At 50.5% G+C, this 13,164-nt stretch overlaps 1 protein-coding gene across 1 annotated transcript; it reads right to left on the minus strand.

The window, feature by feature from the left end:
* Positions 1-984: 984 nt before the first annotated feature.
* Positions 985-11,568, minus strand: LOC102462015 (keratin, type II cytoskeletal 75-like). The gene is made up of 8 exons (XM_089774875.1): positions 11,074-11,568; positions 8,976-9,190; positions 8,092-8,152; positions 7,831-7,926; positions 6,613-6,777; positions 6,403-6,528; positions 3,758-3,978; positions 985-3,495 (listed from the first exon to the last, which is right to left on the minus strand). Exons 1-8 carry the CDS (start codon positions 11,566-11,568, stop codon positions 3,459-3,461), a joined length of 1,416 nt encoding a protein of 471 aa, XP_089631001.1. The 3' UTR covers positions 985-3,458.
* Positions 11,569-13,164: the final 1,596 nt, after the last annotated feature.

A 13,164-nucleotide genomic window follows, 5' to 3' on the forward strand; every position in this document is an offset into this window, starting at 1 on the left:
TGTCTAAAAGGGTGTCACAAGGAGGAGGGAGAAAATTTGTTCTTCCTGGCCTCTGAGGATAGAACAAGAAGCAATGGGCTTAAACTGCAGCAAGGGAGGTTGAGGTTGGACATTAAGAAAAACTTCCTACCTGTCAGGTGGTGAAACACTGGAATAAATTGCCCAGGGGGGTTGTGGAATCTCCATCCCTGGAGATATTTAAGAGCAGGTTGGACAGACACCTGTCAGGGATGGTCTAGATCAGCGGCCCATTTGTTTGCAGCCTACGGTGCAGTTTGGGTTGATATGTGTTTTAGTAGTTAAATTCCTGGACTGTTGTGAAGCCAAAACAAAAAAGTCATCAATAGAAGGGCCTTCTGATGATATTCGTTTAGTAGTTAAATTCCTGGACTGTCATTGCTCATTAAAAGGGCTGTCATATGGGTAGAAATCGGGTAAATATTGCATTTTATTAATATCACAAGAGCTGACTTAAATGGGGCCTGCGTGTTGTGTAGTCTTGCCTTAATTTTTGTATTCATGCCTGTCAGTGTGAAAGAAGCTATTTGCATATATTTGCATATATATTTGCATGTCGATGCAACCATGCTTAAGTGGCAGCCCTCGGCATGTGCTGGGAGTATCACGGTGGCCCCCGGGGCTTCCGAAGTTGAGTAGCCCTGCTCTAGATGGTGCTTGGTCCTGCCATGAAGGCAGGGGACTGGACTTGATATCTCTTGAGGTCCCTTCTTGTTGTAGGGTCCTATGATGTTATGATTCTGCTTGAGTTTAAGGACTTCCATCACTCACCGGGTTGTCTAAAGTGGATTAAAGCCGCAGCCTGCTCTTTCGGTATGAATTCTACTGAACAAACGTTCCTCAAAGCTGCATAAAACGCCCATGCATCAGAATACAATATGGGAATGAGACATACTTAGTCTACCTTGTAATCTTATGAAATGTTGATTAAAAACTCAGACACAAAACATGGATTGTCCGGGTCGTTTATTGAAGGCCAAATGGGAAATGGAGAATTTTTGACAATCAGCAAAGGCTAAGGTAGCCTCACTACAGTTTGATACAAATACAACTGGAGATCGCTCTCAAAGATCCTAAACACCAAACGCATCCAGAGATTTCATTTGGAGTCATGAGTGCTGAGTAAAACTTGGGTGGGGGGGAATGACAGGCTATTAGCCAGGGGCTAGAAATAATGTCCCTGGCCTCTGTCTGTCAGAGGCTGGAGAGGGATGGCAGGAGACAAATCGCTTGATCATTGTCTTTGGTCCACCCCCTCTGGGGCACCTGGCACCGGCCACTGTCGGCAGACAGGCTACTGGGCTAGATGGACCTTTGGTCTGACCCAGTACGGCCGTTTTTATGTTCTTATGACAAAGATAAAACTGGATGAAAAATGTATTCTTTCAGGATACCAGAACTATACAGGAATTTAGGTTGAATCTGGCAAACAGTCTTTGCTAAAAATAATTTCAAGCAAAATTATCAGAAAGATGGTAGTAATTCAGTTAGGAAAAAATCAAAACGCATTGATTCGAGAGTGTCATTTTGATTCCACATCCTGCTTAGAAAACATCAGTCGGATTCCATGGTTTCTCTAGAAAACATCATTTAAATTTGACCCACAAAATGTTTTGTTTCAACTCGAATGAAACATTTTCCATTTTCCGTGTTGGTGAGAAACAAAAAATAAATTGGTTATCGGAAACCTTTTTTAGTCTGATTTTTTGCTTCAGACACTGAACTGAAAAATCAATTATTCAAGCCTAGTGTGAATGCAGAAGGTTTTTGAAAACCAAGCCCGCTTTAAGTTGTTTCGCTATAAGTCCAAGATTTTTGGAACATCTCTTGGACTCCTAGCGAGAACGGCCTGTACAACGTGTACTTAATTGCAAGCAAGCTACAAAATTCATGATACTATTTATTTTTGTTGGTTGCTAAGGGGCTCTAGGACTCCTTGTTGACATTACAAATCTGTTCTTTAAGTGTAAACAGAATATGCTTTGGAAACGGAAATTCCTTTTATTCAAAATGGACATACCTGCGTTGGAAAACGTTTCTTTAAGAGCTCTCAAAATGAAGTTCTACATCTTACAGAGAGAGAGAGATTCTCTTTTCAGCACCCTCTGGGAGCACTAGATCACTGCTCTATGTTCTGAATTACTTTTTGAAGATGCTGTAGGAAGAGCATGTTTCCATGTACAAGTTGCATGGTTCATCAAGCCGCCAGTTGTGAGAAAACCCAGAGAGAGGGCAACGCAATTAACGAGCTCATGGGAGGGCCGTTCTGCAGCACAGAAAATGCCTAAAGGTGGTGAATCATTGAAATACAAAGACACTATGAGCTGAAGGGTGAGATACGCCGTGAATACCGGCTACACCAGGTCTATGCTACACCCATAAGGTCAGCTTACGATATGCCACTCCAGCTACGTTGGTGGGAGAAATGCTCCCGTTGACTTCCCTTACTCCTCAGAAGAGTGAGGAGTACCAGCGCCAACAGGGGTGCCCTCAGCGTTTGATTTAGTGGGTCTTTACTAGACCCTCTAAATCAACCCCCGGAAGATGGATCGCCAGAGAGTCGATCCTCCAAGGAGACATGACTTTAGTAAGGCTTCTAACAAATGCACGTTCACAACGAGGAGACTACTGAAAATGTAACTCCCATGAGACATCACTCCCAGCCTAATGGATGCTTCCAGTCGGACAGGGATTTTGCAATTTGTGTGGCGGTGAGAATTTACTGCAGACTACTTTGGACAGGGTGGCTTTGTACTGGGATATTCCTGGTTATGTAGGTTTCTTTCACTACTTCACAACTTCCTGGAACTCCAGGGTGGCCTGCCCCGGCGCCTGAGGTACCCACAATGCCAGTGCTGGGTCCTCCGGCCGGGGAGTTGCCTAAACATTGGATGATAAATCCTCCGGTTTCAAAGGTGTAAACACCATTTCCAGGATATCCACTGGTGACGTTGTAGCCTCCACCCGGGCAGCAGGCAGTACCTCCGGAGACCTGCCATTGGCTTCCCGAGCCGGTGACAACCTTAGAACTGTAACTGCTATCGTCAGGGACGACGCCTTCGGGTGGACCCCATTGTGCACCTCCCGGGAGGTGGTGGCTACACACCGAGGTGACCACGCTTCTGGATATGCAGCTCCCGCTTCTAGAGCTGAATCCTCCAGGGGGACGACTGTCGGCACCTTCAGGGATGCTTTGGTGGCCTGCGACGCTGACCGCCCGTCTGGGGCCGACTCCTAAGCTTTGGGAGCTGAACCCCCGCCCTAGCGAATCGTATCTATGCCCAGAGCTGTAGCCACCTCCGCTTGCGCCTCCGGGCACTGGCCCACAGTCTCCGGCGAGATTGGAGGAGTTGGTCACCATCGCTGCAAGAAAGCACAGGTTGAGTGGAAGGCTGGCGCGGTCACAGAGATCTGGACTAGTCCAATTGCGAGTCTTCAGATTACTTACATACGCTCATGGGGGTCCCCGAACATATCCTGTGGGGGAAAGAAAAGAAAGATGAGCCCCTTACCCCGTCGGCTAGATCTACTGCTGGGATCTCAATGGCCATTGTATCGTCTTCTCGGCCTCCCAACCAGCCCACTCCACCTCCACGTTTCGCTCATACTCTCCGTTGCGAGTCTCTTGTACAATGGAGCCCTCTCCCCGTTTGGATTTCCTTCGCGATCCCCATCCGCATCACGGGACGCTCGCTTAGGGAGCGCTCCACCGTCGAGCTTTACGGCATTGTCCACCCACCTGCTCTCTTCCCCTTCCAGCAGGGTCTTGTACGTCGTGATCTCGATATCCAGGGCCAGCTTGACATTCAGCAGCGCCTGGTAATCCCGCAGCATCCTGGCCAGCTCGTCCTCGGCGTTCCGGAGAGCGCTCTGCAGCTCCGTGTGTTTGCCACGCGCGTCGGTCAGGGCACAGTGGCCGCGCTGCTCTGCGTCATCGATGGCTGCTTGCAGACAGGCGAGCTGCCACGGGAGAAAACGGAACCTGTGGCTGGCCCGCTTCCGTGGCGTCACCACTGTGCCGAGCCACCCCACGGTTCAGTTCCAAACTCCGAAGGATCCGAGAACGGGGAGGGGCCTCGAGAGGCCACCAAGTCCCATCCCCTGCCCTCACGGCAGGACCCAGCACCGTCGGGTTGGGGGCCACGGACCCACAGAAAAGTCAGGCAGGGGCCGCTCAAAAGTGAGAAGAGAAACGGAACCCTCGCTGACATGGCCCCTGTCTAAGAAGGAGAAAGACCTTCCCTGCATTCCCCTCCCACACCAGAGCCAGGCAAGCCAGCCCCCGGGCCTTAGGTTCCCACCCCTGATCCAGATGTCTGTCCAACCTGCTCTTAAATATCTCCAGAGATGGGGATTCCACAACCTCCCTAGGCAACTTATTCCAGTGTTTCACCACTCTGGCGGTGAGGAAGTTTTTCCTAACTTCCAGCCTAAACCTCCCTTGCTGCAGTTCAAGCCCATTGCTTCTTGTCCTGTCCTCAGATGCCAAGGAGAACAATTTTTCTCCATCATCCTTGTAACACCCTTTAAAGAACTTGGCTGAGGAAGCCTACCACGCTGGAAGCCATATTCCTTGTTTCGTGGCCTTCTTTCAAGGCTCTCCCCGTGTCTCGCATAAGGCCTACCTGTTGCAGGATGGATGACGTTGCTTAGCAACACGGCACGATTTTGGCCCCTCCCTCAAAGTCGTGAAACATTCGACACTATCAGAGGCTAGATCCTCAACTTGGTAGGAGGTCGGCTATGCGACGGCATATCTGTAGGGTTCTAATGGGGGCACGCCCCACTTGCGTGTCTCTTACTGGCTCGATGGGGCACCACAGTCCAATTTCTACCCACGGTGCCCCCCGGAGGCCAAGCTTGGTGGGACTTCAGCAGTTTGGCCCTCCAGGCAAGTCACCGAATCCAAACGAACCCCTCCCGGGGTATTACACGCTCCGATCAATAATCTATTCGTCCTTGCTAGAGTCTTCCATCCTGACTCTGAGCCCCTCAAATGCAGCCCTTTGTTTTGGCTCCCAACTCAGTCCTAGCCTCTGTGTGGGGTGGAGAACACCTTACTTGTAGCCAATAGGACAACCTGGGCCCGCCCACTACTTCTCTTGTAGCCAATCGGAGAACCGGGGCCCACCCACTACTTTGCTTGCAGTCAATAGGAAAACCTGGACCCGCCCACTAGTTTGCTTGTAGCCAATAGGAAAACCTGGACCCGCCCACTAGTTTGCTTGTAGCCAATAGGACAACCTGGGCCCGCCCACTACTTTGCTTGTAGCCAATAGGAGAACCTGGACCCACCCACTAGTTTGCTTGCAGTCAATAGGAGAACCTGGACCCGCCCACTACTTTGCTTGTAGCCAATGTGAGAACCTGGGCCCGCCCACTACTTCTCTTGTAGCCAATCGGAGAACCGGGGCCCACCCACTACTTTGCTTGCAGTCAATAGGAAAACCTGGACCCGCCCACTAGTTTGCTTGTAGCCAATAGGAGAACCTGGACCCGCCCACTAGTTTGCTTGTAGCCAATAGGAGAACCTGGACCCGCCCACTAGTTTGCTTGTAGCCAATAGGAGAACCTGGACCCGCCCACTAATTTGCTTGTAGCCAATGTGAGAACCTGGGCCCGCCCACTCCCCAGGGACCCTACCCTGCTTACCTCGACCCTCACTGCATTTTCCCTGAGCCTCTACCTACCTGGCTTCATGACAGAGTGTGATCTTCAATTAAATATTAATCTGCGATGCCTGGACTCTCCAGGATAATCCTGAAGGGTTGGCAACCCGACCTTCTCTAATACTGGTTGAATTTCTCCAGTCTGGCACCTTTGGGACCAAACCAGAGAACTTGCCAAGCCCAAGGAGGTCAATGTTGTCCAGCAGGATCACCAACACCGCTGCTGCCTGGCTCAGGATAGACATTGGGGGGTAAGTTAGAGTGAAATAACTGAGAGCCAGGACTGGGGGCTGTAAACAAACTTTATGGGGTCACTGGAAGTTTGGCCACGCCCACGATAAGTGGACATCTGGCTCACTCCAATGGTGCCGGACCACAGAGGCTGCCGGACTAGAGAGGTTCGCCCTGCACTTCAACTTGCAGTGGTTTTTCAGTTGGCCTTATTCATTCGCACCAAGCTACCATCTCTGGAGCCCGGCGTGGATACAAAATTTCCATCCGTACCCGCCAAAATGACCCACGGACAGGGAGCCCCTTGGATATAAAATAGCTGTCCTCAAATGGGGAGTACTCCAACCTTTCCGATAAGTCTTGGTTCATGCCAGAGACACAGTGGTGTCCTTCCAAACCGGAACCTACTGCCCAGCCATGCTGTGTTCAACGAGATCGCTGGCACGTTCATTGGTAAAAATCCAAACAGCAAAATCACCCCTACCTGTTTCTTTACATGGTCCGTCTCACCCTGCAGCACCTGGGTCAGCCGGGTGAGTTCGGCAACCTCACACTTGTTTCTCTCCAGCGCCTCACGGAATCGGTCCCTTTGGTCCTGAAGTTCCTGGAACTGGCAGCCCGACAGAAGTTGATTGTTAGATTTAACCTGCGTCATCTAAGAGCGTACGATCTACCGGTGTCGTTCACCGCTCACCCTGGTATGGTGCAAAGCGTCAACTTCTTCTTTGCTCTTCAGAGCAATCTCTTTATACCAGCTGTCAACGTTCTTGATGATGCAGTCTATGTCCAGGTCCCTGCGGTTGTCCATTTTCACCACAACGGCGGCATCGCGAAACCGGCCCTCTACCTGGGCTCTCTCCTGCAATTGCAGAAAGTCTTCAGTTTCATTCCCACCCTTTTCCACACTCTCTAGGTGTTCAAGGAGGGTATGTCTACACCTCGAGGCTATTTTGGGATACCGAGGTATCTCAAAATATCTACCCTCCATCTTAACAAGCCGCCCATTATTTGAAATATTTTTCAAAATAATGGGTGCACTATTCCGGCATCCCTGTAAAGCTCGTTCCTCGTGGGTTATTGGGATGTCTGGATATAGTGCATTATTTCAAAATTTGGCACTCTGTAGATGCACCAAATTTCAAAATAAGCTATTTTGAAATAGAATTGAAATTGAAATTTGGTGCTGCATCGATGCGCCAACTTCTGAAATATGCTCTTGTGAAATAGGATTGAAATAAGGTACTCAATCTGGGTAGCGCAAATTGCACATCTTATGTAGAGTTTAGGGGGCTGTGTAGACGCACCCAGAAGAACAAAGGACTCTCTGCATTGAGCTACTTCTAATCCTGCAATGAAACACCAATATAAAATTATAGCTGTATTTATTGCTATAGAATTTATGGTATTTAAGGTTTAAATTGTCAAGTCATTGGTTTTAAGGCTTGTAAAATTGAAATAACTTTGTGAACTGCTTAACGCTTGTAATAAATGAGAAAGTGGGTAAGTCTCCCTGGAGTGTCCTGGTTTCCCTGGGATCTAAAATAAATCGAACCACACGACAGCGCTACAGAATTCTTTCCTCTTCCGAGTAGAGGCAGGCCACCCAGGTGGGTAGGACGTGCCAAATTTCTGCTCGGTTTGGGGGGGGAGGGAGGTTTCATTGTTCCTCAGGCCAATTGGTTTGTCGCTAGATGGATCCAAGGTGAAGACCCGGGCCCTGTGGTGTAATGTTATATAGGTTTCAGAATTCCACACTCAGGACGGATAAATGTTTCTCAGCAACCGTCACCCAGGTGGAGTTTCTCGCTAGGGCGTTCTTCCTGCCTGTCGTCCTTTGCCCTCTGTGCAACATGATTGCAGGAAGGAGCAGGGGACTGCGTTTCCCCGTGAGTGGCATGGCGAGGGTCCGTACCTCTTCGAACACGCCTCTCAGAAACGCCAGTTTCCGCCGCAATAAGCTCACGTTCGCCTCCAGCTCTCCGTTGTGCAGCAAGATGCAGTCTACCTCCTGAGGGAGAAAGGACACCGGTTTCCCAAACGTTGAGAAGACAGCGCCGGAGGCAAAGCCCACAGTCTGTTCCCATCTGCTCCCCCAGCATGAACAGCCCGATTTTCAAGGCTTCCTCTATGTGCCGTGCCAGGCTCACTCGTTTAGCCCACCCAAGTGTCCCACCTTCTTGAGCACCACGAATTCTGCCTCTGCCGCTGTGCGCCGGCTGATTTCCTCTTCGTATCTGTGGGGTGAGAGAAGGGGCAGCCGCAGGTCAGGCCCACGGTGGTCAGAGCCAGCAGCCACCAGGAGGCACGTGGACAAGAGTTTTCTCTGCCCGCCAGGTGGTGGTGCTGGCTTTGTTTCGCCATCGCCAATGCTGATGGCGCGATGCCAGCTACCCAGGGCCCATCCTGACGGGGATGTGCTGCAGCATTTCCCACCCACCGGGGAAGGGCGAAGCTGTGGGAAAGGGGTTGCCAACTCTCCCAGACCTGGGGCCATTTACAGCAGGTGCGCCCGGTCCAGGAGAGTTGGCAGTGGGGAGCAGGGCCAGGAGGGAGGCGCAGGCTGGAGGAGAAGCAGGAGGAGCACAGCCAGCCAAAGAAATTCGGTGCTTTTCACACCACTTCTCTCCAGCTGCCCCCTGCTCCGTGAATCCGCTGGCCCCACAAATGCCGCACGGTGAGTGGGTGCTGAGGCCTGAGGGGGCAGATGGAAGAAGGCGCTGGGGGCCACTGGAACCCCTGGGGATGGCCAGGGGTTGCCGGATCCCCAGCACTGAGTCTGCACAGGCAGGCAGGGGATGGAAGCTGCCAGAGCCATAGGCGGAATGCAGCTACCTACAGCACCATGGAATTTGGGGCAATTTGGTGCCCCAAATTTCATGGGTGGCTACACAGCTATGGGTTTGCATATGGATAGGGTCAGCCCTGCAGCTAAAGGCTGGAACAGTCCAGCGGTGAATCAGAATGGAATTTTTTTTCTTCGCTGTCCATTGCTGCTACTGGAGATCACAAGGTGCACAATAAAGTGAGACAGAAGCAAGTGACGGCTAAATCTCTTACTTGCACTGCAAGTCATCCACCCGCTGCCTTGAGGCCGACTCCTCACCGGCCAGTTGGTCTTTGTCCTGCACCAAAGCCTCCAGCTGCTGCTTGAGGCTGCAGATGTAATTCTCAAAGCACGGCTCCAGGTTTTTCCTGGGGACTGGAGGAACGCATTGCTGCAGGAGGCTCCATTTGGTTTCAAGCGCCTTGTTCTGCTGCTCCAGCTGGCAAACCTGTGCAGCAAAAGTCAGAAGATTTTTTTGTTTTTAATCTCCAAATGTGGCCACCAAAGAGCAGAAGGAAATAAATTGGGACCCAAAGTTAAACAGTCGTCTTTGATTCTGGACATACCATTGGTATTCCAGAGGCGGGGATAGAATATTTAGCAACAAAAGGACCAATGAGAGCTCATTGTTAGGAAATGATACTTAATATTAACTCCTCCCTCCTTTGAATAATCATAAATATATATCAAAGTCGAACATATTTTAAGATAACTAATTTTGCATTCCATTCATCCTCTGCAATGCCCAGGAATAGGCCTCAGCTGGAGTCTTGTGTCCAGTTCAGGGCACCACCTTCCAAGAAAGATCTGGAGACATTGGAAAAGGTCCAGAGAAGAGCAACAACAATGGTTAAAGGCCTAGAAAACATGAGCTAGGAGGGAAGACTGAAAGAATTGGGCTTGTTTAGTTTAGAATAGAGAAGACTGAGAGGGGACATAATTGCAGCTTTCAAGTACCTAAAAGGGTGTTACAAGAAGGAGGGGAAAAAATTGTTCTCCTTGGCCTCTGAGGACAGGACAAGAAGCAATAGGGGTTTTAGGCTGGACATTAGGAAAAACTTCCTACCTGTCCAGGTGGTTAAACACTGGAATAAATTGCCTAGGGAGGTTGTGGAATCTCCATCTCTGGAGATATCTAAGAGCAAGTTGGACAGACACCTGTCAGGGATGATCTAGACGGTGCTTGGTCCTGCCGTGAGAGCAGGGGACCGGCCTTGATGGCCTCTCGAGGTCTCTTCCGGTTCTAGTAGTTTATGATTCTGTGACATTAATATAACTTTCGGTGTCCAGCGTAAACAACAAAAGATGAGAAAATAAATTTAAGTTTTTTTCTGTGCCTCTTCATCCATGTACTTAGAAATAGGCTAATGCCGACTGTAAACTAATAAGGCATGGAAACGGGACACAATACCCCAGGTGAGGTCTAATCCGTGCAGAGTCAAGCTGACAAATGACTTTACTCTCAACACGCCTGCTAATGCCTCCCAGAATCATGGTTGCTTGTTCGGAAGGCGGTATAGGTGCAGGAGAGGATTCTGGCATGGGGCAGGGTGTAGGAGGAGGTGGAGGGTTTGGGTGGTGATGTGGGGCAGGAGGGAGTGGTGGGCTAGGGCAGGGATTGGGGGGAGAGGGTTGGGGTGCCAGAGGCAGGCTCTGGCTGGGAGGCGCTTACCTAGGCAGCTCCCGGCCATCAGCCCTATAGGACCCTGAGTCAGGCTCCCTGCCTACCTCAGCCCCAGGCGGCTCACAGCTGGCTGCTCCCTGTGGCTCTCTACTTCACTCACTGCCCCACTCCCAGGAAAATCTCTCCGCTCCCATTGGCTGGTTTCCTGCCAATAGAAGCTGAGAGATTTTGCTAGGGGTGTGAAGCCTCTTCCTCCCTCCAGCATCCAGAACAGAGAGCCACAGGAGCAGCCAGCCACTTAAAGCAACCGGCTGCTCTGTGCCTGAGGGTCCCAGTGGGGCAGCCCCAGCGCCGGATCTGGAGGCTTGGCGGCATATCTTGCCCACCCCGATTTAAAGTCTTCACGCGAAGGAGACTTTCTAAAGAGCTAAGTACCCCAGTGGTTCTGTCCCCAGGCATGATCCAACTCCAGTTCACTGATTTCGGGAGTCTTTCTACTGACGGCCGCAGGGGATTTGAGTAGGCCCCAATCTAAGGACAATCTGTGGCTCGTGTCCCAACAGCCTGAGCTTGAGGAAATTTGGATCTGGAGGCCAATCCGGATTAGAGACACGGCACCAAGTGCCAAGCGCTTGGTTTTATTCACAGAGATATCGAACACACACACACACACACACACCCACACACACACACACCCGCCACCTCACCTTGTCAATGAAGCAGGCAAACTGGTTGTTCAGGGTCTTCATCTGCTCCCTCTCCTGCTCTCGAGCCCGGTGCTCCTGGGGGTCCACACCCACGCAAAGGGGCTTCAGGAGGGAGGCGTCGATGCTGACCCCTCGGAAAGCATCGCCCCTGCATTCGGCATAACCTCCGAAACTCTCCCAGCCGCGGGGCCCACCGAGGCCGACCCTGCCGCTCAGACCTCCAGAGCTGCCACACCCGACCTGCCCCCAACCTGGGCCGCCTTCGCCGCGACCCCCATAACATCCGCGGGGGCAGCCGGAAGCCTCGGCCGTTCTCGAGCTGCTGCCCAGATGGCAGACGCTCCCACTGCCGCCGCCCCTGACGACGCCTCCTCCGGCCGGCGGGCCTACAGAGGCGGCGTAGGTTCTAGGCCTACTTAGGCCGCAGAGGTCGGAAGCAGCACTGAAGCCCTTATGCCCAACAGCAGAGCTTGCATAAAACGTCTGCCTCTTCATGGCGGCGCAGCTCAAGTAGGAAGAAGGATATGGGGAGCTGCGCTGCTGGACCGCAGGAAAATAAGGGAAGGAGAAAGGACTCGTCTGATGTGGCCTGGTGACGCTGCCCCTTATATAGCACGGCCAGGCTGGGCTTGGTTGGATCAGAAAGTTAATTTCCAGTTTTCAAGCGTTTGGTTTGCGTTGTGCTAGTAAACGCTCCGCGGCGGGCAGTCAACACTAGCCACTAATGAAGTAATCACGCACTTGAAATGCTTGGCTTGCAAGCTTTACTCAGAAGACATTCTTGTTTCAAGTCTTCTCTTTTTATATTAATTATAGCCTAGCGAATTTGTTCAGGAGACTCTTCGTGGTTTGCTTGCGATTGTAGGGCTGTTTCTTTTTTCCTTCTGTCCCTTGGAGTATATAACGTGACAATGCATTTGGCAGATTTGCACTTACAGGAGCTTAAAGAGTTTCGAGAGCTGTCCTTTTCGCCTGCCTTATTATTTCTACTCTACGTCGCACAAAACATTATCGAACGCAGTAGAACCGCAACGCAGACCTCACTGGAGAGCGCAGAAACAACAGACGCGTGCTCATGTTTGGTGACATTTTTCAGTCTAACAGTCCGCTTGCCAAAAACATGCACTTTCAGGATGACCCAAAATAGTCACAAATCCCCGTCCAATTCAGCAAATAGCGTGGCCTGGAAAATAAGTCCAAAGGATTCATTCTGAACTTTTTCTAAACCGAGCATTTTGGTTTTTCATTTCCAAACATCAGCTAGATTTGGCTGTACAAATCATTGTGAAGAGTAAATAAAAAAGAACCAATGTGATGGTTTTGAAAAGCAACAGTTTGTTTCAGTGTGAGCCAAATATTTCATTTGACCTCCAAAATTATTCTATTTGTTTTGTTGTGTGTTAAAAAAACAGTTTTAGTTCAAAACGAACCAATTTTTGGATGGATTTTGTGGTTTGGCCACTGAACTGAAAAATGTATAGCATCATGTAGAATTTACTCAACTCTGTCGAGTCCATTTGATATTCCTGCATCCTTGACAGCCATTATGCGAGAGGTTTTTTTATCCTCTCAAATAAACATCTTTATCTTTCGTTGGGAATATGTACAGGCAGCAAAAACAGAGGAGTCTCAGTAAAATCGTCAGGTTCGTAGCATCGCTATGCCCTGTGCAGCGAACGAAGAAAGCGTTCCTGTCTCTTCACTGAAGTTAAATTAACGCGCAACTTCTCGTTTTTAAAAGGGGTTTTGGCTGTGCAGTCTCAGCCGGTCCTGAAGCAGTGAGCCGGACACCAGTAACCCGAGAGGAGAACGTTGAGACATTTTCATTTTCTGCTCGGCTTTGGGGAGTCCTTGCAGAAGACTTTCGGGTGTTGCCATTGAAACTAACAGGTGGACCGGGCGCCTCCCTTGGTTGTGAAGCAGCATCCTCCGGCGTGCGCCTTTAACGAGCGCTGCATCATCTTGTCATCGAAAGGGAGAGCAGCGAAGTTCGCTAGGGACCAGCAGCCTCCTGATTTCTCTGGCCAGGACGTGAGCTGCTTTATCACACGAAATCTTTCCTTACTCACGGTCCCATGCCTCCTCCAGGAA

This window comes from Pelodiscus sinensis, chromosome 31 (genome assembly GCF_052426305.1).
Source record: "Pelodiscus sinensis isolate ZL-2025 chromosome 31, ASM5242630v1, whole genome shotgun sequence".
NCBI classification, from domain to species: Eukaryota; Metazoa; Chordata; order Testudines; family Trionychidae; genus Pelodiscus; species Pelodiscus sinensis.

Excerpts from the sequence above, each read along its gene's own strand:
- LOC102462015 (XM_089774875.1), bottom strand. The coding sequence starts at position 11,568 with ATGAAGAGGCAGACGTTTTATGCAAGCTCTGCTGTTGGGCATAAGGGC. Across the intron at positions 9,191-11,073 it reads TTGCCTGCTTCATTGACAAG|GTTTGCCAGCTGGAGCAGCA; the intron begins GTGAGGTGGCGG and ends TTTGCTGCACAG. Across the intron at positions 8,153-8,975 it reads GTGGATGACTTGCAGTGCAA|ATACGAAGAGGAAATCAGCC; the intron begins GTAAGAGATTTA and ends CTCACCCCACAG.